Here is a 26,090-nt window from a genome sequence, read left to right as displayed (position 1 = left end):
CATCATAAAATCTTTAAAATCAAAAACATCTAGTGGGTATGATGAAATATCAACAAAGTTAATTAAAGAATGTGATTCTGAGCTAAGTAACATATTAAGCTATCTGTGTAACCAGTCATTTATCAGTGGAATATTTCCTGAATGGCTGAAATATGCTGAAGTTAAGCCACTGTTTAAGAAGGGAGATAAAGAAATAGCATCAAATCTCCGTCCAGTTTCACTGTTGCCAGCATTCTCAAAAATTTTCGAAAAAGTAATGTACAGTCGGCTTTATAACCATCTTATCTCAAATAACATACTGTCAAAGTCACAGTTTGGATTTCTAAAACGTTCTGATATTGAGAAGGCTATCTACACTTACAGTGAAAATGTGTTTAATTCCTTAGACAAAAAATTGCAGGCAACTGGTATATTTTGTGATCTGTCAAAGGCATTTGACTGTGTATATCACAATATCCTTTTAAGTAAATTAGAGTATTATAGTATAACAGGAAATGCTGCAAAATGGTTCAAATCTTATATCTCTGGCAGGAAACAAAGGGTGTTATTAGGAAAGAGACATGTGTCAAGCTATCAGGCATCATCCAACTGGGAACTAATTACATGTGGGGTCCCAAAAGGCTCTATTTTAGGGCCCTTTTTCTTGTGTGTATCAATGACCTTTCATCAGTAACATTACCAGATGCCAAGTTCGTTTTGTTTGCCGATGATACAAACATTGCAATAAATAGCAAATCAAGCGTAGTCTTAGATCAGCTAATAAAATATTTGTGGACATTAATCATTGGTTCCTAGCCAATTCTTTGTCACTAAACTTTGAAAAAACACACTACATGCAGTTCAGAACTTTTAAGGGGTGTCCCACGAGTATGTGTCTAACATATGATGACAAGAAGATAGAAGAAGTGGACAGTGTTAAATTCTTGGGATTACAGCTTGATAATAAATTTTACTGGGAGCAGCACACCACAGAACTGCTGAAGCGTCTTCACAAATCTCTGTTTGCAATGCGAATTTTGTCAGGCATAGGGGATATAAAAATGAAAAAGCTGGCATACTATGCATACTTTCATTGCATAATGTCATATGGGATTATTTTCTGGGGTAATTCATCAAGCCAAGCTAAAGTTTATTGGGCACAAAAACGTGCAGTAAGAGTTAAATGTGGTGTGAACTCAAGAACATCCTGCAGAAGCCTGTTTAGGGAACTGGGGATACTAACTACTGCTTCTCAATATATTTATTCCTTAATGAAATTTCTGATTAAAAATATATCACTTTTTCAAACCAACAGCTCAATTCATGGAATCAATACTAGAAATAAGAATAATCTTCACAAGGATTTAAAGTCACTTAGTCTTGTACAAAAAGGTGTGCATTATTCAGGAACACACATTTTCAATAACTTGACAGCGGCAATAAAAAGCTTAACAACCAATGAAATTCAGTTTAAGAGAAGCCTAAAGGATTTATTGGTGGACAACGCCTTCTACTCCATTGGTGAATTTCTCAGTAAAACCAACTGATATATATATATATATATTATATATTATATAACTTCTGCACGAATTCAGTGCAGTAATGTGTTCATTGTAAATAAGTATTATAGTAGTTGTATTACATTTTTATTACCTTATAAACAAATAAAAAACTTTTTTATTTTAATTTCAGTGCATTAGTATTTGTAAAATGACTTTCATATATTGTTCATTCCACTTGGGTCCTGTGGAATGGTACATTAGCTTATTTGTTTTGATTGTAAATATTTGTCATGTATTGTTTTTCTGACATGTTCCACATCCTGGAGGACCTCCTCACTACGGATCAATTGGAATGAAAGTAAATCTAATCTAATCTAATCTTACCAAACACCATTTTGGGAGGGGTGGATGGGCGGTAATGATAATACAGTACGTTGTGCACAAGAAAAATACCCCTGACGTTATGGACTGGCTGATATAGCTTTTAATCCCTTTAGATTTTAGGTGTACTGGATATTATGTTCCACTGCGATCACAAAAACAAAATTTCATCGCCTAACGTTGTGTTAGAAGTTTTTTGTTGTGAAGACGATAGTGCGTAATGTTCTACATTGGAAAAAACTGTAACTGTCGTTTTCTGGCGAATATGAGTTCTTATTCCCATTTTGTTGGTTTTTCCTGTGGAGCCTAAAAAGGTGAAACATTATTATTTACTATTAGGAGTTTCGAGAGAAAGCAGCATCTGTTATTGCAAATAATGCTCAAAAAATAGTGGATACAATAAACGAACTATCATCAACTGACGTTTTTAGAAATTTTTCGGTAATGGTTCCGTTTACCAAACACCATTTTCGGATAAACGATTGCAGGCTTTCTAACAACTACGCACCCTCCGACTCAACGTTGAAATCTTTAAAGTTTTGGCTGGTTTCGTTGTCTAGGGGCTGGGATACGTAGTTGCCGCATTACAGGCCAAATACTGCTGAGTCTATAGTATACGATAAGGATGCACACATGAATCGAATGGTCAAAGGTTTCTATCACTCGGCAGCTGCGAATTATGAAAGTAACATATTAATTTATAAATGAAAGATTGCAATTAAATAAAATCTTCAGGTACTATCTTAACGACTTTAAATGATGAGTACGACAGTAGAAGTACTTTTGAGAATGCGGTATATTTCTGCAAAACACTTATTGGTGTCAATGGCCCAGCAATTAAATAAAATATAAGTTGAATAACAGAGAAACAATAGATTCCTACAGGGCGTAATTAGTTATGAACAACAACACAGCTCGCGAGACATTCACTTCTAAACGCACACTACGTCTTCACTGTAGAAGCGACGGAATTATCACAAGTGCACGAGTCGGCACTCCGAAGTTTCTCTATCTGCCGCGACCACGCGCAAACTGCTCCGCTGTCCGAGTCTTTCCGCCGACTGTGCGTCCGTCGCGTTGTACTGTCCGCATCCAGCACTCACTCCCGTGTGTTCTGTCCCGTACTGTCCACAACCGCCCGTGTCCTCTCCGGAAACTCGCTTCCATCCAGTCTCCCGATTCACGACCGCTCTAATTGGCTAGCGTCCTCGCGCCATGTCTTCATGCCAACGCACAGTCACAATCATAATGAAACATATACCAAATAATGGATTTACATTTAAATAACTTGAAATTAAATAAATATTCCTATGGCTGGACCATAAACACGCTCTAACACACATTATTAAATACATAAACAATTAAATAAACATATCAAAAGGAAAGAAGCAAAAGGTAGGCCAAGAGTCTAACGTCTCTGTGCTTTCTTAAACACAGTAAATATTTAACCAATTTCTTCATGAATAGTATACATCGGGTATAAACAAAGACATAGATGAATAAATATATTTATAAGCATGCTGCTACCGTTTTTTCGTGTAACTGTGGAGTACTTATGGCCTGACGCGATCGATAATACTCGGCTGCTTTGACCTCCAATAACTCATGTACTACTCAAGTTACATGCCTGTAATTCATACCAATTTAGGTTTACACTAATAGCTTTCTAAAGATAAGGCGATCGACAAAATCGGATGAAGAGTTTACATTTTGGAAATTCGTTGCTGGGTGTAACTTGTATAATTCATCGTCAGATACTAATCTTTAAACTAATAAAGATACAGGAAATCTGATTACAGCATCTGTCTACTATTAATTTCTATACGAACTGTGAAATGTCTGCCATTATTTAAAATATCGAGGCGCCAATGTTTCGAGTCTGCAGTAGGTGTAGTGTGGTGGGTAAATAAGGGAAACACAACTCTTCGAATCCTCACGTCTTTTGGGGCAGCAACCTACATTCATGAGGGGCACCAATTGGCAGTAATGATTCTGACAGGAAAGCTTAAAGTGACAGTGCTGCTCATGACACAGAAGCGTAACAGAAGAGAATGCACGGTCAGCTTGGACTCTCTGCCGCCATTAAGCTACATCTTGCCAGCTACAAGGTACTGTAGATTGCCTGAAAACTCTACCCAAAATACGTCTTGGAAGGCAAAATTAAACAGACGTACGTACACAGATAATTCTGTCCACAGGCGTTACCTTTCTTATTTTTCGTCATATTCCACACCTCAGCCATCTAAAAATATTACTAACATGACTAGTAGATATCAAAATTAATTAAAAAGCAACGCTTAAGAATCTACAACCGATGTAGTTCACGGGTGTCTTTCCCACTGTCTTACACACTAAATACGCGCAACAATGTGACCAAAGCAACGAATTAAAATTTCACAGCTACCAAATAAACTGTTCTACCTATGAAATAACGATCGCTAACGAGTCAGAAACAACCGCTTCCTAATGAAACTGTCACGACTTACACACTGCCGTCATTGATTCCATAAAATAAAGTTACGTACCAGTCTGTTTTCTGTTATCTCGTACCTGCTGCACCCGGTTTTTTTTTCCTCACACTTTAATTGTCTCTAACAAGAACCCCTCTAGTGCGAGGTCGCAGGTTAAATCTTTGGTAAGACTAATTTGAAAGTCTTGTGTTAATAATTATGACGTGACAAATAGTAGCAGCTAATGACTCACCATGTACGTCAGGGGGATCACATAAAATTACTGTCCAGAAGTTGCAGATATCAACCTTCTATGGGATGTATGTATTACACTTCACAAAAAGGACATCGTCGACATTTAAGAAATTGTCAGAACAAACCATTTACTTGCACCATGAATACAGAATGGAAAATGGCGTTCCACGGAGATCACAAAGGTTCACATCATCAAGATCGTACCGGACTGCTTGGGAGTTACAAACCATGGAGGACGTTCAGAAAGGTATCCACTTTTAAGGAATGCATATAGAATCATACTGGTGTAACGGGGTGATGAGAACTGATGGAATGTGATGGCATGTAATCGAATGCGAAACTGTCTGCCTTATAGCTTATGTGAAACTGGCTAAACTTTAATGCGTAGTTAGACATAGTGCGATAATATGTGGTCCAGGCACGGAAAAAAAACACCCAGAGGCTGAATTTGTCATGTTGTTCCAGGTGGTGTGATCTGCAATGTCACGCACTTTTCACTAGTGATAGTATGCCTTAAAGAAGTATGATTCTTATACGGAGACCAAGAATCAAGCGGAAGCAAGTTATTTTGATCAGCTATGGCCCAAAAGTAGTACTCATACAGTAGCTGTATTTTCCTTAAGCCTATTTTCCCACTCTTGCTTGCTGTGACGTAAATATTCACTACTGCCCTTCCAAGATCACCCACATGAGGAGGAATCGTATGTGCCACAGCACCTCAAATTCTCGAAGCACAGTAAATAACTTTCCAGCCAATTTATCATCCACATTAACAGACACAAAAATTGTATACAAAATGCAAGGCCTTGATGTTCGTTGATATTGATACAACTCACCTGGTGCCTCTAATTTCCAGGGTTCCTTTGAAATGCATGTCCTCTTCAAATCCCGATTTGTCGAAACTGAGAAAAAATTCCTTACTGACTGAAGTTTTTTTATCTGATCTATAAATTTCTGGGCCGATTTCACATCGTCAAGTTAATTCTTTGTTTGAAATTCCGTCATATTACGTCATCCAGTTCCGCGGCACAATTTGAAGTTACGCAGAGAACCACTGCTTCCCTTAAAATCACTGTAATATGTCCCCCGAAATTTGGTGTGGATAACTTAGTATGTTACCGTCAGGCATATTTTGTAAATTTCGTCGAGCATCCTTGAAACGCTCAAACATCTGTTTTTGTTTTTGTAACAAGTGCGCCTTGTCCTCTTTCGAATATCCGTTGTTTTTCTTACACACTACCCGGTTCTACTGCTGCAATCTTACTCGAAATCTATTCATAATTGTTTCTTTTTACTATGCTGTGGATGATTTTTCAAATACGTAAATATGCTTTAGTACCCGGCACTCGTTGGACAACAATTGTCCTTTATTGCGTTTCGCTATAGACGGGATTTGTGGCTCTCTGTCCAAGGGATGATTAACTACATCGCTCGATACCTGTTTCAGTATCACTTTCACTTGTTAAGCATGTATATGAAGATTGTATCTGCTCTTTCTGACACGTCCGAAACAACAGATACCATCTTCATATAGTTAAGGCTAACCGGTCATTGACCTTCTGTGCTGGATGCACACGCATTGCCCGAACTCTTACGGGACTCGGTAAGATTATCTGCCGCGAGTAATGAGTGTAGTGGGCAGGTGCACTACGAATGTAGTGTGTGGACATTAAGTTGGGAATGTGGGTCTCACGGGAAGCATGGAGGGGTTAATCCCTGCAGTCTCACTGTTCTCCGTGCCCTCGGTGGCTCAGATGGATAGGGCGTCTGCCATGTAAGCAGAAGATCCTTGGTTCGAGTCCCGGTCGGGCACACATTTTCAACTGTCCCCGTTCATGTATATCAACGCCTGTCGACAGGTTAAGATCTTGATTTAATTATCATTTCATGTTAAGCATGTACCTTCATCACTGTACTCCTCATGTACATTGTCCAGACAGGCGAGCGTATACGACACCACACAAACCGCTGACTCATCTCGCAGAAGCGCTAATTTTCACTTGCCTCTTTCTGCTCAGGCTGTGAAATTCGTTGTGTTCCTCTCTGACGAAATGTCGATAACTTCTGTTGTAGATACAATGGAATATTTGCTTTGTGCGTCGTCCCCATTGCTCTGTTCTGTATTAACACCACTAGCACAGTAGCACGATTGTGAATTACTCGTCAACTAAGAAGTTCAAATACGCCCCGTAACCTCATGCTGTGCACACCAGTGGATGCTTCCAGTCCCGCCACCTGTGCCATTAAAAGGCTATATTTTGGTTGCATGGAAGACGCTGTATGAGGTACGAAATGCTGTAAAAACATTATAGGCTTTTTGTGACCTAGCATTCAGAGGGTTTCTTGTAAGAATTGTAATTGAAAGTGGAGATGAAAAATTCTAGTTTAACACTCAAATAACTTACGTGTTTACTGCCAGGTGACGTCGTCGACCACCGCCCATATTTCGATAGGAGCACACCCTGCCTTTCTCAAGGCACAACTGCAAGGAGGAAGAAATGTGCAAGGGAATTTTATACCTCGGTTCACAGAGGAGAAAGAAGGAAGATACCACACACAGAACAAGTAACAGCAGAGTCAACACACAGCCAAAGACAACCAACATCAGAAATATCGATAGTGACTATAAATCAACAGGTCAGGTTGCACTAAATGTGTCCCTCTGTTTTTTTTTTTATTTATGAGGGAGAGCCGGATTCCAAGCAGCATTTAAACAAAATCCACCATCTCTGTTTATAAGGTTGCTTGATAGTTTGATTTCAACAGCTTCCTTCATAACACTATCCCAATAGCTGGACGTGCAAGCCAGAATCTCCGTGTTGTTGTATTTCATAGGATGACTGGTGTCAAGGCAATGTTCTGCAATAGCGGATTTGCTCGGGTGTTGTGAGCGTGTGTGACCCTTACGTTCAATACACCGGTCTTGCACGGTCCTGATTGTCTGACCAATATATGACATGCCACAACTGCAAGGAATACGATAGACCCCAGCCTTACGCAAACCAAGATCATCTTTTACGGTCGCCAACAGGGCCTTAATCTTAGAAGGTGGTCGAAAAACACATTTCACATCATATTTCCGCAAAATACGGCCAATCCTGTTGGAAATGCTCCCTGCTTAACGCAAAAAGGCCGTAGACTTAGGTGCCACTTCGTTGCTATCGTCACTCACCCGTTGCATAGAAGGCTGATAGCGCAACGCACGTTTGATGTGCCTCTCACTATAACCATTCTGACGAAACGTGACTTCGAGATGTGATAGCTCAGCTGCCAAACTATGAGAGTCTGGGATAACTTGGGCCCTGTGAACCAAGGTACGAAGTACTCCTTCACACTGAGCTGGATTGGGACAACTATCAGCTCGCAGATACAAGTCAGTGTGAGTAGACTTCCTATAAACAGAACGTCCCAACGTACCATCAGTCTTCCTTCTGACCAACACATCAAGGAAGGGAAGGCTCTCAAATGGTTCAAATGGCTCTGAGCACTATGGGACTCAACTGCTGTGGTCATCAGTCCCCTAGAACTTAGAACTACTTAAACCTAACTAACCTAAGGACATCACACACATCCATGCCCGTGGCAGGATTCGAACCTGTGACCGTAGCAGTCGCACGGTTCCGGACTGCGCGCCTAGAACCGCGAGACCACCGCGGCCGGCAAGGAAGGGAAGGCATCCATTCTTTTCCATCTCCATAGTGAACTGATTATTCGGGTCGATTGAATTCAGGTGTTGCAAAACCCGGTTTAAATTCTCACTACCATTAGGCCAAAGAACAAAAGTATCGTCTACATATCTGAAAAACACGCAGGTTTCAAGGTCGCTGACTCCAATGCACGTTCCTCAAAGTCCTCCATAAACAAATTGACCACAATAGGTTTAACACTGTCCAATTAAAACTATAGTTCCAAGGTCTGAGAGTCCCCAATTGCATTCGTTAATTAATGTTCAAGGGTGCTCACCTAGTCATGGCACTGGCCAGTGTGGCGCACTTTGTGTGATGGTTGATGGCAGCAATGTGTATGTGGGTTGTGTGGACCTGACGTAGCTAACAGGAAAGGCATTGAAGCGGAAAATGGCACAGAGGTCGTTGCCAGGACCCTCAGGCAGAACAGCTCTTGGCAGGCTGCTTTGACATATAGTTTGCAGGTGATCCTCATGGAGGTGAGCGTTGTGCACGATACAACTAGGGCGAGAAGCACACAGCGTCTGCAGGATGATGGCAAGTTGAAAGTGCTGCTACAAGGGCGGCACAAAGGGCTACAGTATATGAGTCGCATGGCTACAGGTTAGAGTGGGCTTGTGTGGCCATCGTGAGGCCAGCACCATTTTGTCCACAGATTGGTCACGGAATGAGGCTACTGGAGTATGTGACTAAGTGGCAACAAGCAACATGATCTGCAGCAGGGGCAGATACAGCAGATGAGCCACTTTGCTACAGGTTGCTGCAGCCTGGTGTAGCCATTACAAAGGTGGCCTGATGATGGTGATGGGTCAGCTACAGAATAAGGTTGGTGGCGTGAAATGGGGCACATGAGTAAGTGGCATCAAGCAGCTTGGTCCACAGCAAAGACAACTATAGCAGATGGGCTGCATGGATTCAGATTTCAGAGGGCTGGTGCGACCGTGGCGAGCGAGTGCGATGGTGGCGATGGAGGGGGCATGGCATGAGGTTGGTAGCGTCAAATGGGCACATGTGTGAGTGGCTTGAGACAGCATGGTCTACGGCACAGACAGCTAGAGCAGATGGGCCACATGGCTGGAGGTCGCCATGGCAAGGAGACCACGATGTTGGCAGCAGTGTGGCTGGCAGCTAAGCCATGCACTGATGAGCAGCTTGCCACGGTGGGACTGGCATGGCAAGCAGGTAGACAGGTGTTGAGGGGTACTGGTGGTTGACCTGCAGCCAATGAGGCATTCCTCTGGCCAGCAGCATGCCGTAACAATCAGTCACAGTACTTGATGCGCTCTGCTCTCCAGGGGAGGCATTGGCAAGCAGCTCACTTCCATGATGACAGTAGGTGACGGGCTTGTGCTCAGCTCACACACAGCGGTGTGGCTGCAAGTTAGGCTCTGCCCCAGGCATACTGGAATGCGCTAACGAGGTGCATCTCAGGCCACACAGGAAGGCATGACCACTAAACTCCTGGCTTGCACAGAGTAACAGCAACAACTATTATAACTGGCCACAAAGTTTTTAATTTGAACCAAAATTTCATGGTCATCCTCCATACTGAACAATGGGTTAGACTCTGCTTCTGCCACCAGATGTGCAGGATGCAGAAATGGTTCAAATGGCTCTGAGCACTATGGGACTTAACATCTATGGTCATCAGTCCCCTAGAACTTAGAACTACTTAAACCTAACTAACCTAAGGACATCACACAACACCCAGCCATCACGAGGCAGAGAAAATCCCTGACCCCGCCGGGAATCGAACCCGGGAACCCGGGCGTGGGAAGCGAGAACGCTACCGCACGACCACGAGATGCGGGCCAGGATGCAGAACACGAGAATCAGAAGGCAGGTGGGGAAATAAGAGATTTAAATGAAGAATACCTGATCTGTAGTCTTGGTTCTCAGAATATGGGAAAGGCTTCCCTTGGGGCACAGATAAAGGTTGATTACCAGTCTAGGTGTCTGTACAAAGAGATGAACTAAGTAGCTTGCGGGGCAGGTGTTGGTTTAGTTTTGTGAGAGTGGTGGCTGGTACTGGTGAGCAGGACCATGTGTGGACGGCAGGAGTTGTCCGTTCTTGCCGAAGTCTGTATGTATCACAAGAGAGAGTGGCAGCTGTGCTTCTCCCATCGAGACTCTCCAGCAACCACAGACATGACCGCCATATTCATGTCCCCCATTGGCTAAACGGTGGCATGGGTACGCTGGTTTGTTGTGCAGAGACGCCGTTGTGGGTCGTGTGATGTTGACTTTAGTAGCTTCCTCTTAAATGAATTGCTTCTGTCCTGAGGAACAAGTTTGAGTGACAGATAGGCATAGTTGAAATTATAATGCAAGAGAACTTGAGCCGGCCGGTCTGGCCGAGCGGTTCTAGGCGCTTCAGTCTGGAGCCGAGCGACTGCTACGGTCGCAGGTTCGAATCCTGCCTCGGGCATGGATGTGTGTGATGTCCTTAGGTTAGTTAGGTTTACACAGTTCTAAGTTCTAGGGGACTGATGACCTCAGCTGTTAAGTCCCATAGTGCTCACAGCCATCTGAGAACTTGAAAGACTCAAAGAAAAATAAAATATGAAATTTTGCATGAAATTTCCTTATTATCTGAAATAGGCTGGCCGTCTGTACTGAAATTAGGCGACAGTGTGGGAAAGAACTTGAACTAAACGAAAAATTATATAATTTGCACATGTACTACTTACATCTCTCTCTTCACCTCCCTCTGTCCCTCTTCCTCTGTCTCTCTCTCTCTTTCTATCTCTGTCTGTGTGTGTCTGTCTGTCTCTCTATCCCCCTTCCTGTATGCTACTCTCTCACTCTCTCTCTTACACACGCAAATAATAAATCTCACTAAAATGCAATTGAATGAAGTGGAAGTATAACTGTCAGAGACAAATTTCTTAAATATAACGTTAACAAGAACAAAATAACAAATGCAAACATTAGTTATATTTTAGCATCAGAAGGAAAAATGCTGTATCAATAACAGACTAATCAGCGAACTGATGGTAAAATCAGTAAATGATTTAATCAAAAACAAGAAAACTCAGAAAGATACAGAAAAGTAACAGACAAGCACATTAAAGAAATAAAACTATAGGAACGGGATTATGGAGAAGAAGTAATAATTACAAAAACGGGCAGAATTTATAATGTAATGGTCACGGATTCAGAGTAATATATAAATAAAACAAATACGAATCATATAAGAAAAAATATTGTTGAAGAACTAAAGTTTGTCGAACTACTGGTCGTCAAAAACTTACAAAAAAGATAAAGTCGTCAACACAACAGCAGAGAAGCCAGGTCCAAAGTACATAAAGAAAATACCCCCATGAGATCAGTTAACAGTTTCAAGAATGATGCCACCTGCTACATGAAAAAGTTCACACATTAACACTAACCTCAGCATTAAATACTAAAGAGAAAACAGAAGTATACAAAGCTCCTTTACATTAACCTAAAAAATAAAAGATAAAACGGTCGGAAAAGAGCAACTGACAGGAATCCCAGAAACCTCACAAATCCAAAATACTGCTACAGATCAACTAATATGAATCATGAATTTAATCACAGAGCAAAACAACAGTTAATATGATAAATCATATGCTTACAGTGGAATGGAAGCTGTTGTGCAGAACGTAGCGGAATGGGGTCTGGCTGGTGCTTGTGCAGCCATGGGGATGAATTTAAGTATTAAATTATTAAACATAAAATACATGCGAGCAACAGCATGCTGTTACACTTTCTGTAAATTAATATATCCTTCTGTAGCTCCTAGAAATCACTGAGCAGGGCTTAAACCATTCAGTGCAGCCGATACCTTTCACACAATCAATAGAATTAAAATCGAGCCTTTGCCATTAGATACGTAATCGTGTACTAACATTCACAATTTACAGAGCATGGCGCTCAGCCATAACCACTAATGACAATGGAGACAACTTCTGCAATTAAACATAAGAATACCAGTCGAGTCCTAGATTTATCTCGGATGAGGGAAATAACATAAATACACATTGGTCTACTGCTACTACTCCCACTAGACAGCGACCACACAAGCTACCCACACACTACACCAAAACACCGACACCAATATCTTAAAAAATCTAATATATTAACACACACAATTGATTCTGTAGTTCGAAGAAGGGAACTAATCGAAAATCTCGTTTTGTGAGTAAATACAAAAAAAAAAACTTTCGCCTGTTCTTAATTCTAAATTTGTCTCAACCAAACAGTTACATGAGTTTCTTTACATTAGACACCTATATCAGAACCTTAGGACGATGAATTTTTCTGAAGGAGGCGTCACAATATTAAAAACCAAGAATTTGTTCCCTTCTCCAAACTGATTATGAATTAAGCGCTAAAACATATTACAACATCACAATCAGTTACTTTTTCACAAATCATTTAAAAAATACGACATATGCAAGAAACATCTATACTTCTCACAGGCATTATGAAATTTATTCTGAAGGCCATCAATGCGATTCATTTTCCCAGCCCTCACAGTAGCTGTTGTTGGTCACATCAACACCGCCTCGCAAAGTGGCCAGTTCTGATATGGAATGTATGTAACTATCTTGGGTACATGTTGCATCTTCATATCTTGTATCGGGATTTTTTCACTGCACACGGTTTCTGATGGAATGTGGGGCATCCTGCATTGTTCTCTTGAGGTAAAGAAAATATTTTTCACCGAAATATCAGACAACGCATATACAGTTAATTAACCCCTGCGGAAGGAATATTGTAACTGCCTGAACTTGTCAATCGAAAATGGGGACTTTTACAGGAACTTTGTTGATTATTTGTGGAATTAAGGGCACCGATTGTTGAAATCCAGTGTATTTTCATCAGAGATTTGAGTAATATTGCATCTTATTTTCCCTGTGAATTGAATTAAATCAGTGTACTGTTGTGGTATTTAAATTCTTTGTAGTCGTTTGATTTTCCTTTCCACAGTCCCAAAATTGCGATTACCTTGAAGAAAGGAGTGCCCTCGCTTTGGGAGGTACTAACCTATCACATATTTTTGTGAATAAACCAGTAGCTACGAATGCAAGGAGAAAGCGCACTGAAGTGGTGTTACAGTTTTGACCTTATCAGATGCCACTGAGAACATGAAGTTATTTAATCTCAGGGTTCAAATTGTTCATTTGCAACAGCAGCATGCTACATACTTTGTCAGGAAATGTGGCCTACAACAAAAACCATGGCATCACATTAGAAACTCCAAACTAACACGATTTTGAAACATGTAGCTTAGCTACTACATCAATAACTTATTCTTCATTTGCTTCAATGACTGATATGTAAACTCAGACGTTCCAAATTAAACACAAAACAATGCCGTGATGCACTGAAAACGCGAAGTATTAAAAAAGTGAACACCAGGTAGGACCACCAGCACAGAGGGTGAACGAATTCGAAACTGCAGTGCGTCCCGTTCTTCAAACTGCAGAGTATTTTCCAAGTCTGATTAAGCCAGCAGATGAGTAGGTTTTGTTTCTCCGTTTTTATAACTCATTTATAGCTCACAAAGTGTGTCTGTATGCTAACACTTTTGGTGAAACAAAACAAACAAAAATCTATATTGTCCTCGGAGTCTTTCGCGACAACATACATGAATAAAACGCTCTCGGTTTTCCAGCCGCGTCAATTCAAATAAAATGCTCGAGATTTCTATGGCCATCTCCACCATCGTCGTCAGGAGTTCACTGACTGTCGAGTCTGTTTCTTTTTCGTTTATTATCCGCCGCTCTTCGGCCGAGTGACAACAACTAAAACAAGAATAAAATGATACATACATAAGGAGATAAAAAAGGGGAACATAAAACAGAGAAAGAGGAGAAAATGGAGGTAAAAATACACAGACATGGAGACGTTCATGGGAGACAGTTAAAAAAGTCACCAGAAAGTTAAAAAACACAGTTGGCGATTCTTAAAACACAGAAGACACTGAATGCACATGCACAGGTTAAAGGTCGGCCACAGTATTAAAAACACTTCGGAACAACACACTTAAAACCCACTCAGAGCACACACGATGAAGAATAAAACTGCTGGGTGGGACCTGCCGAGGGAAAGGTCAGAGAGGAGGAAAAAGGAGGGGAGGGCATGGAGCAGCTGGGGAAGCGGCGGGAGGAAGAGAGGAGGGGGCAGCAGTGGGTTCACGATGAGGCAGGAGACACGTGGGGTGGGAGAGGAAGAGGGAAGACAGGGCAGGATGGAGCACAGAGACACTGAAAGGAGGCACAAGAGATGGAGGGGGAGTAGGAGGGGGAAGCCGCTCAGGAGGAGGGAGGGGGAGGAGAGGGAGCCCTGAGGAGGAGGCAGGAAGATGGGGTTAGAGTTGGTAGGAAGGGTAGATGTGAGGGCGAAGCTCATCATTCGGTGCCGGGCCTGTACGGTCTCTCGCTTATATAGGCATGATGACATCATCAGCAGCCAATCAGATCGATCCAATGTGGCGCGTGCGTAAGTCGACCCGGGCAGCTCGTGGCCGCACCGGTGACGTCAGGTGACGCTAGGGGCAGGCGCCACGTTTGAAACTGCCGCTCCCGCGTCGCGCATCTGTCTCTGCTTTCTTTCGATGTCCAACGCCCGTCCCCATACCCTGCTGAGTGTAGACCCCTAGTCTCCGTTAAAATTGTTTCTATTTAAGCGAATCTCGGCCGCTTCCTTTATAACGGAGTCCCAATATGTAGAAGCATGAGCCAGCACTTTTGTATTTTCGAACTGAATCTTATGTCCGTTTTCTAGGCAATGCTCCGCTATGGCCGACTTGTCAAGCTCCCTTTGTTTTATATGGCGCTTGTGCTCAGTACAACGCTCCGCAACAGTGCGAATTGTCTGTCCAATGTACATGCTGCCACATTCACAGGGTACACCATACACACAGGACACTCGGAGAGCAATATCGTCCTTAACAGGGCGCAACATATCTCGTATCTTAGGGGCGGGCCGGAACACTGGTTTTAGCCCATGTTTCTGCAGCAGACGTCCCAACTTACTGCTAGTTGCTCCACAGTATGGCAGGAACACAGTCCGTTTGGCCTCTTCTTCTGATTGACCAGCTGTCTTTCGTCGGCGGCCCTTGAAAGCGTTTGTGATGTCTGTTTTGCTATATCCATTTTCCCCGAAAACACGTTTTTAGTTCTGCAATTAAGACTGTAGGTGATCGTCGTCAGAGATAATCTTGGCTCTATGAACCAACGTGTTAGGACAGCTTTCTTGTGTACAGGGTGGTGGAAACAATTGGCGTTCAAGTACCGATCAGTGTGTGTAGGTTTCCGGTACACTGAGTGACCAAGCTGGCCTCCTGCCTTCCGCTCAACCAAAACATCCAAGAATGGTAGCTTGCCGTGCTTCTCCATCTCGACAGTAAATTTAATGTTGGGATGGACACCATTCATATGATCGACGAACTGCTGTAGTGTATTTTCACCATGAGGCCATATCAAGAAGGTGTCATCAACGTATAGTAGAAAGCAAGATGGCCGCAATGTCGCAGTTTGGAGAGCCTGCTCCTCAAAGTGCTCCACGAAGAAATTTGCGGCTATTGGAGGCAGTGGTGATCCCATGGCTGTGCCGTCAGTCATCCCATAATATTCATCGCAGTACAAAAAGTACGTTGTCATTAGGACGTGACGGAACAACTTAATGATTCCAGAAAAATCTATATTCCGGCACTTTCCTTCTTCAAAGTATCTATTCAACTGCACATTCGCATAGAACAAATAAGAAGATGAATTCTTTGTACAATTGTGCCAACAAATGATTTAAGATAGTTGCGTAGTTTAAACAAAAGCATTCTCGACCAAATAGAATTGGCTGAGTTCACAGCGTGTAGTTTAAGAATCTAAACTTCTCTCACTCACTGTGCACACTTGCACGCTGCATGTTACATCAGCTACCACGTAGAACGTTGTTGCTGGCAAATACACCCAAGGCACCGCTCGCACAAAAGACAGTGCACCGTATCAATCTTAAAACCACCAGGGTGCAACTATCAGCAGGAAATTCACTCAGGTAGTACTTCAGCTTCTCGAGGATCTTGCACTTGGCTCTGCCAAGAACTCGCTCGTTTATCTCCGTGTAACTTCTGACTGGATCCAGCAGTTCCCCCTTTTGAGGCACTACTTCAGGAGCAGTGCTTATTTGGCTGGCTGCGCGAGACTGGGACTAGGTGTGCCGCAAATTGCCAAATTCCCAGTGCAAAGCGCACTCTCACAGATACTAACAAATATCTATACAAATCACATTGGAAAGAGAATTTTTGCACAGATGACAGAATCAGAAAAATAAAGTCTTACACTGGCATATACACTACATGATCAAAAGTATCCAGACACCTCCAAAAACGTACGTGTTTCATAATAGGTCCATTGTGCTGCCACCTACTGCCAGGTACTCCATAACAGCGACCTCAGTAGTCATTAGACATGGTGAGACCAGATTGGGGCGCTCCGAAGAACTCCCGGAATTCGAACGCACTCAGGTGATTGGGTGTCACTTACGTCCTACGTCTGTACGCGAGATTTCCACACTCCTAAACATCTCTAGGTCCACTGTTTACGGTGTAATAGTGAAGTGGAAACGTGAAGGGACACGTGCAGCACAAAAGCGTACAGGCCAAACTCGTCTGTTGACTGACAGAGACCGCCGACAGTTGAAGAGGATCATAATGTGTAATAGGCAGACATCTATCCAGACCGTCACACAGGAATTCCAAATTGCATCAGGATCCACTGTACGCACTATGATAGTTAGGCGGGAGGTGAGAAAACTTGCATTTCATGGTCGAGTGGTTGCTCATAGGCCACACACCACGCCGGTAAATGCCAAACGTCGCATCGCTTGGTGTAAGGAGCGTAAACATTGGAGTACTGAACAGTGGAAAAACGTCGTGTGGAGTTACGAATCATGTCACACAATGTGGCGATCCGATGGCAGGGTGCGGGTATGGCGAATGCCCGGTGAACGTCATCTGCCAGCGTGTGTAGTACCAACAGTAAAATTCGGAGGCGGTGGTGATGGTATGGTCGTGTTTCTCACGGAAGGGGCTAGCACCCCTTGTTGTTTTGCGTGGCACTATCACAGCACAGGCCTACATTGATGCTTTAAGCACCTTCTCGCTCCCCACAGTGGAAGAGCAAATCGGGGATGGCGATTGCATCTTTCAACACGATCGAGCACCTGTTCATAATGCACGGCCTGTGGCGGAGTGGAGGAGTGGATACACGATAATAGCATCCCTGTAATGGACTGGCCTGCACAGAGTCCTGACCTGAATCCTATAGAACACCCTTGGGATGTTTTGGTACGCCGACTTCGTGCCAGTGCACTGACGTCGATGCCTCTCCTCATGGCAGCACTCCGTGAAGAATGGGCTTCCATTCCTCAAGAAACCTTCCGGCACCTGATTGAACGTATGCCTGCGAGAGTGGAAGCTGTCATCTAGGCCAACACCATATTGAATTCCATTATTACCGATGGAGGGCGCCACGAACTTGTATGTCATTTTGAGCCAGGTGTCCGGATACTTTTCATCACATAGTGTATACCGTGTGTCTCTCCTAGCAGTTGTCAGGCACATATTCTCCGGTGTTTCGTCAGACATTTGCACTGTCGTTTCTGCAGCGTGTAGCTGGAGTCAGTACTCCTCATCACGTTTTTCATGCGATGCCTAGTCTCGACGGAAAGTATCGGCTTGTTTCCCCTTTAAAAACAAAATGATTTATTAGCGGAATTTTACGTGCTCATTCAATAAGCGGTTTCCTGATTCGTCTAGTTCAATATTTATTTTATGCATATGTATTTAAAAGGGTCCGTAAAACTCGAAGAATAACCATTACTCGAGCAGTTACAGGACTGGCCTGGCGTGTGCTGACTGCTCCTGCCAATCATGCAGTGGTGCTCAGTCGGTGCTGTAGTACCGGTTATTGTTTGTGTTTTACTAACCTCGTTAATAAATATCGATAAAAATATAGCACTAGACCAGTGGTTCCCAATCTTTTCTACACCATTACCGCCAAGTGCAATCAGACAATAGCTAGCAACCCCGCCCTCACCCCCTTCCACCCCCTGCCCTGCCCTGCCGTTTGTACCGCCGCCATCCTCCACATTACCATCTTCAGCACCAACTCTAGAATGAAAGACTTTCCTTGAAACACATTTATTTTTAAAATGACGAAAGATGAATGATACTTGGTTTGTGTGTGCAGGGGGGGGGGGAGGGAGGGAGAGGGAAGAGAAGGTGTTAGAATGAATGACGAAGGAGTTCGTGGTGCATGACAAGTGTTACCCACAACTCCTTCTCAGATAAGAAAGCTAACTATACGCAGTGAGGACAGACACTTGTTACAAAGCATAATTCCCTGGCATTATTACTGTCCATTGTACAATTGCTCGACGTGCACACTGCAGATCCATTTAAAATCGACCAAGTTAAAATGTGTGCACTGTTGTTACTGTTCGATTGATTGCTGTCCTCCTACTTCTGAATGGTCGGAAATTTGAAGACTTCCGACTCTTAATGATTTGCGTCGGACTTCAGACACTAACAGTAATGCGCTGGCCATTAAAATTCCTACACTTCGAAGATGACGTGCTACAGACGCGAAATTTAACCGACAGGAAGAAGATGCTGTGATATGCAAATTATTAGCTTTTCAGAGCATTCACACGAGGTCAGCGCCGGTGGCGACACAACGTGCTGACATGAGTTGACCGGCGTTGCCTAGTCAAACGTTGTTATGATGCCTCGTGTAAGGAGGAGAAATGCGTACCATCACGTTTCCGACTTTGATAAAGGTCGGATTGTAGCCTATCGCGATTGCGGTTTATCGTATTGCGACATTGCTGCTCGCGTTGGTCGAGATCCAGTGACTGTTAGCAGAATATGGAATCGGTGGGTTCAGGAGGGCAATACGGAACGCCTTGCTGGATCCCAACGGCCTCGTATCGCAAGCAGTCGAGATGACAGGCATCTTATCCGCATGGCTGCATCGGATCGTGTAGCCACGTCTCGATCCCTGAGTCAACAGATGGGGACGTTTGTAAGACAACCATCTGCACGAATAGTTCGACGACTTTTTCAGCAGAATGGAATATCAGCTCGGAGACTATGACTGCGGTTACCCTTGACGCTGCATCACAGACAGGAGCGCCTGCGACGGTGTACTCAACGACGAACCTGGGTGCACGAATGGCAAAACGTCATTTTTCGGATGAATCCAGGTTCTGTTTACAGGAGCATGATGGTGGCAACCGTGTTTGGCGACATCGCGGTGAGCGCACATTGGAAGCGTGTATTCGTCATCGCCATACTGGCGTATCACCCGGCGTGATGCTAGGGGGTGCCACTGGTTACTCGTCTCGGTCACCTCTTGTTCGCATTGACGGCACTTTGAACGGTTAAGTTACATTTCAGATGTGTTACGACCCGTAGCTCTACCCTTCATCCGATCCCTGCGAAACCCTACACTTCAGCAGGATAATGCACGACCGCATGTAGCAGGTCCTGTACGGGCCTTGCTGGATACAGAAAGTGTTCGAATTCTGCCCTGGCCAGCACATTCTCCAGATCTCTCACCAATTGAAAACGTCTGGTCAATGGTGGCCGAGCAACTGGCTCGTCACAATACGCCAGTCAATGCTCTTGATGAACTGTGTTATCGTGTTGAAGCTGCATGGGCAGCTGTACTTGTACACACCATCCAAGCTCTATTTGACTCAATGCCCAGGCGTATCAAGGCCTTTATTACGGCCAGAGGTGATTGTTCTGGGTACTGATATCTCAGGATCTATTCACCCATATTGCATGAAAATGTCATCACATGTCAGTTCTAGTTTAATACATTTGTCCAATGAATATCCGTTTATCATCTGCATTTCTTCTTGTTGTAGCAATTTTAATGGTCAGTAGTGTAGTTCTAATACCAATAATAATAGTAACAATAATAACAGCACTATAGCAGCGATTGTGGAATTACTGCTGTTACGTCCTGTCAATTATTTTTTTATCTCTTTGGAAGAGAGTAATAGTGCAGCATCTGAACTACTGCTGGTCCTATCTATAGCTTGGAGGAGACATTTTCTTGAGATCATTAGCATTTGTTACGTGTATGTCTCGCTTTTATCATCAGCGATGTACGGGACAGAGCGCAACGTATGTGTGTATTGGTCTATGTGAGGAACCTGTACCCTTCACCGTATTAATGCTGCTAATTGAGAAACAATAATTATTGATAATTTAAATAATCAGTATTACATTCTTTCAAAATTGTGATAATAGTAATGATATTTTGCAAATGTTCACGTGAGGTAGCCGCGCATTCTGAGGCGCCTTGTGACGGTCTGCGCGGCTGCCCCCGTCGGTGTTTCGAGTCCTCCCTAGGGCATGGATGTGTGCGTGTAAGTTAGTTTAAGTTGGATTAAGTAGTGCGTAAGCCTAGGGACCGATGACCTCAGCAGTTTGGTTCCATAAGACCTTACCACAGACTTCTAAATCTTTTGAAAATGATTTAGTTTCATGACTGAAACAGAATCGAATCTGTTTTAGAAAATTTCATTTACCCCTCAGGGGTAATTACCCTCATACTAACCTGGATCAGCTCTCTAGAATGGGTACTTGAAATTACGCTTTAAGTATCATTTTGTTTGTAATGGGAAACAAAAAACGACACTTTTTGACGACACTGGCATGAAAGGCGTGATGAGCGCTATTTGTTTTGAATTCACCCCTGCTAAACAATGAGAAAATGATATTGGTGACATCTGCTTTCCCGGCCGTTTTGTTAGTTTACGAGACGACAGCCGCTACTTCTCAACCAAGTAGCACCTCAATTTGCCTCGCAAGGGCTGCGTGCACCCCGCTTGCCAACAGCGCTAGGCAGGGCTTATCTGCAGTGATCTGACGGGAAACGGTATTACCATTGCGGCAAGGCCGTTGGCCCAGCACTGGTTTTTAGTCACTTGAAATACGTCTCCTATTGATCAAATAACAGTACGAATTATCAATGATATGCCCCGTGTGTGTGTGTGTGTGTGTGTGTGTGTGTGTGTGTGTGTGTGTGTGTGTGTGTGTGTGTGTGCAGAAATTAGAGGAATGCGTTCAATTGGAAACAAATCAGTAAACGTAACAGACCTATTTGTGTTACAATTTGATTCTCGCCTCCACGTCCTTTGTGCACTCCTCTTGTTGTTTGATTCCAACCTTTTGCCCCAGATCACAGGCTCCGATCCACCACATGAACCAAAACCCCACATATTTCTGTATGTGTAATTTCCTGTTTTTGAAAATACATTAGAAATTAAACATTTTAAAATGTGTTTCCACGTTTCATTTCTGGTTCAGGAGAGAGTTGGTGGTGACTTGAAAGGCAATGAATTTGTATACCGGTAATTGTTTTGAAGGCAAATTACCGAACAACATTACTCCCCCCCCCTTTGAGTAAGGACTGCCACATTTGCACATTTGACACATTGTCATTCCGTTACAGTCTTCACTGTACTGGTAGATAGGACAGCTTGGCTGTGGAAGTGGAAGGGTAGCCACAACATAGACAACAGTATTCACAATTACAAGCACCCAAGCTTTAAAGATCTTCCAGAAATAAAGGCTCTAACAAATCTCAATTAAGCAAGGACATAAACTTGGTTACAAACATATGTTAACCTTCAACCAGTGAATAACCCCAATAAAGAATTACCAATCAATAAAACGTAGATAAAGGACTGCTTTACAAAAATGCTTAAATTAAGTAAAATCATGAAAGCTAAGTTACAAATTCTATGTTAAGCTTCAACAGGTGAATTACCCCAATAAATATTTCTCATTGAAATGAAACATAGATGGGAAAATGCCTTACCAAAATACTTGAATTGTGTTAAATCATGAATAGCTGAGTTACAACTTTTCTCCCAAACTACTTAGGAATTTACAGCAAATAAACAAGTCTGATCTGTTTAACCAGAAGGTAACTGCCAAGTGACCGAAGCCACTCAGAGCGGACGACCGCCCCAACGCTGGTCATCAACCGACATCGTCACGGCCCAGTGGCCACCGTGCTAAAACAGACTAGCGTTTCGGTAAGCGACCGACAGCAACACACGAGTAACAGTAACAAAGTCGGCGTACGCCGTACGAAACACGGCACACCCTGAAGCGGGAGCAGGCACAGCTGACTAGCGGCCATACAACCACGAGCAAACAAATCTCACGCTGCCCGTACTAACGCGGAAAATGATAGCGAGCGACGAGACGCCACGCACAAAGCAGCAACCGTGCCTACCCCTCGACCACACAATGTGCCCTGTCTCCTTGTCTATGGTAATACAATTTATAGCACTCAAGAAACGATTTAATAATGGCATTAGTTCAACGCAAGATCAGTTAACAGTTAGGTCCAGTAAAGATTTACCAACGGATTTACCTTCAAACCAACTTGCGGACCACAGGCGGAAATTAGTAAATTTGGCATAAGTTTTCACCCGACCGATAAACAAGAAATCAAATTAAACAGTTGCCAAATTACAGTCAGGATACGCAAGGCCTTCAAGACCTTGCCATCTTACAGTTATCATTAACGGCGAAACATACACAAATGAATGACAAGAAATTCACCATTGAAATGAAAAAAAAAAAAAACAATACACCACAAAGGTTAAATTAACTTGCAGACGAACCAGTCACTGAAAGCTCAGTTCCACAAGATTAGGACTAACCTCACTCGGCAGCAATACATTTGTGTGCGTGATAACTAGGTTGCCCAAACAGGACTCCAAAACCCAAAACAACAGGTCACAAAATGGTTCAAATGGCTCTGAGCACTATGGGACTCAACTTCTGAGGTCATTAGTCCCCTAGAACTTAGAACTAGTTAAACCTAACTAACCAAGGACATCACAAACATCCATGCCCGAGGCAGGATTCGAACCTGTGACCGTAGCGGTCTTGCGGTTCCAGACTGCAGCGCCTTTAACCGCACGGCCACTTCGGCCGGCAACAGGTCACACGTTAGCTGTCTTGTTCTCGGATACTAGGCGCCACCGGGCTAAGACAAACGCGACCAAAAAAATTCTCTGAAATTACAGCTGCCTGCAGCAAAACAAATGAGTCAGGGTGCATGAACGTAAAGCACAAGCCACTGTTCCAGCCGGAGCGTAACCTTTTCAATGCACTTACGATCAGAACAGCACACGTGGGCATAATGGGAGCAGCAGATGCGTACCGAGCAAACTATACTGCGCCATATACGACCCACGTCACGTCCACAAACCGGAGCACTGCTCCCGGAGCTGGTGTCTGCTCGCTGGACTGCCGCAACTCTGTGTCCCCCGGAAAGCGATGCTGACTGCCGCCTTGCTCAACGCTCCCTTCTCGGCCGTGCACAGCAACTCTTCTATTGTCACCTCAGAGTGCGGCCGCAATGTCCGTTCTCCCCTGCTGTCCGCCCCAGACTCCCGTACTCGCACTCACTCCCTCGTTAGGACCCGCTCCGACAGGAGGCGCTCGCTATCGCACATAGTGCCAGCCTCAACCAGAGGAGTAATCGATAGCGTCTTGCGCCCGAGAGCCGCGCCGCGGCTCATTCACATTATCATTCGCTTACAGTTCTAGGAACTTGTACATTAAGACCATATTTGTGCAAAGTAAATAACAACATATTAAAGCAGCAATAGATTCATGGATGAAACAAGGTGGATTTACACCATTTCAATTATGTTTTAATCCTGTAGAAAAATATTTATTTTTCATCACAGACCACTTCTTCATTTCTCACTCAGTGCCTCACAAAAGAAGTGAAGCACCGAAAAGGAAGGAGGAAACGAATTGAAAATTCATGAGTTGAGGGCTTTGTGAACTTACTGCAGTGACTAAAAAACCGAGTCAAATTTTCAAAAAGCCTGGAAGTGTTAGCCCATTTATCAGTATAGCGTTGCGCGCACTCAGTCCTGGATGCATGCATTGTTTCGATTGCCGTTGTATCCGAGGCAAGCTGACCTACATGTGTTGTAACTCGTCCTCTATCTCCTGGCCTGCCTCGGGCATGGATGTATGTGATGTCCTTAGGTTAGTTAGGTTTAAGTAGTTCTAAGTTGACATCCGAGCTTGCCCAACGTGTGTTCTGTCAGGCAGAGATATGGGTATCTCGTTGGCCATGGGAGTACCTCATCATCATGCTTGGTGCTTCACTTTGTCAGAAAATTAGGCAAATTTAACGTACTAGTAGTTTAACTGTCCTTTTCCACATAAAGTCTTTCACTGTTTAGTCCACATAGTAGGACTGAGTGGTGTCTTCCGAAACAGGTTTCTTACACTCTAGTCCTATCAGTAGAAAACAGCTGTGGAATGAATCCAGTGCACCTCATGAAACACAGGGGAGCGAACGAGCATCAGTAAACGATAATTCTCTCTGGTGTCCTGTGGCTGATTCTAGTCTTTTGTTAGGCAATACAACAGTCTGCAAACCAAATTTCTCAAACGGTTTCTGGATTTTGTCCTAGACTACTAGTTGTATCCAGTGCTTTAGTTTTCAAATTATGTTGCAGAATGCATTAATAATGAGGTTCTACTTATGTCACACAGGGAAGGAGGAACATTCAGCAAGTGCCTGATGTACAACGGAAGCGCCCTGGACGGTGCTTCCGAGGTGCCCTGCCAGCACGGCTGGGAGTACGACGACACGTGGTACCCTCTGACGGTGCCGTCAGAGATGAACTGGGTCTGCGACGACATGCACATCGTCAGTGACGTCATGTTCTATGCACAGAACATTGGAGCAGTCCTGGGACTGCTGTTCGGCTACATGGGTGACATGTAATTAAAAAAAAATCCTTCTATTCTTATTACCTTTGTATTTTCTGTTACCATTTGGTCTTAAAGGATATGAACAATCCCTGTTGGTCAGTACAAGAATGGGTAGTGGCATTGCAATCGCCCGTACACCAGAGCGCTACATCTGACTGGGGGGAACAGTGAGCCACTTGGAGAGCTGGCACACGCTGAGTTGAAAGCTCACAAACAACCAGCAGAAGTGGCCGCCAGCTCTCCATGCAACCACGTGGCGGTAGGAATAATGCACAGTACGTCCATGAAATGTAGTTCACAGTTAGGGAGGAACCTTTACTTGAAGGAAAATGACTTCCTGCAAAGGAGAATAAGATTCAGTGAGGTCAGGCTGAAGCAGGTCTTATCTGAAAAATCCCCCCAGATGTGTGGCAAATGTTTTATGAGTGCGTGCATGGCGAGAACAGGGCCCCCAGGGTGTCGCGTTATTTCTTCCTAGCCAGTGCTGATATTTAACTCTCTGACTATACTTTTTCTTCGAATTCTTTTGGAGCAGCCACAAATGTATTTTGTAAATTTCAGTAGCCGCACAACAGCTGCTGAATCAAAAATATTTTTATTGCCTACACGACTGATTTCTGAAGACTAAAATTCTGTCATCTGGAGTATAAAAAAAGAAGAACGTTTTACCGATTGAGGTAATCTCCCCCCTCCTACCCCACCCCCCATTCTCCCCCAGCGTTGTCATGGAACGAAAATTTCGGTCACACAGCATGGGTTCAAATGGCTCTGAGCACTATGGGACTTAACATCTGTGGTCATCAGTCCCCCAGAACTTAGAACTACTTAAACTTAACTAACCTAAGGACATCACACACATCCATGCCCGAGGCTGGATTCGAACCTGCGACCATAGTGGTCACGCGTTTCCAGACTGAAGCGCCTAGAACCGCACGGCCACAACGGCCGGCTTCACGCAGCATGGGAACTGTTCACGGGATCCTTGGTCACCCATTTGCAATTCAGGTGCAGAACTTTACATCAA

The 26,090-nt window shown here is 43.6% G+C and overlaps 1 protein-coding gene across 1 annotated transcript in view; it reads left to right on the top strand.

Moving 5' to 3' along the window:
* LOC126252155 (solute carrier family 22 member 7-like) overlaps positions 1–26,090 on the top strand; it is a 128,695-nt gene that overhangs the window by 80,785 nt on the left and 21,820 nt on the right. The window contains exon 3 of the mRNA XM_049953023.1: positions 24,845–25,075. Within this exon, the coding sequence (XP_049808980.1) occupies positions 24,845–25,075 (231 nt within the window). The remainder of the gene's footprint in view (positions 1–24,844; positions 25,076–26,090) is intronic.

The sequence above is a fragment of the Schistocerca nitens genome, chromosome 4 (assembly GCF_023898315.1).
Source record: "Schistocerca nitens isolate TAMUIC-IGC-003100 chromosome 4, iqSchNite1.1, whole genome shotgun sequence".
NCBI lineage: Eukaryota > Metazoa > Arthropoda > Insecta > Orthoptera > Acrididae > Schistocerca > Schistocerca nitens.
The sequence above is the reverse complement of the archived record's forward strand: the minus strand, read 5'-3'. Positions and strand labels throughout refer to the sequence as shown.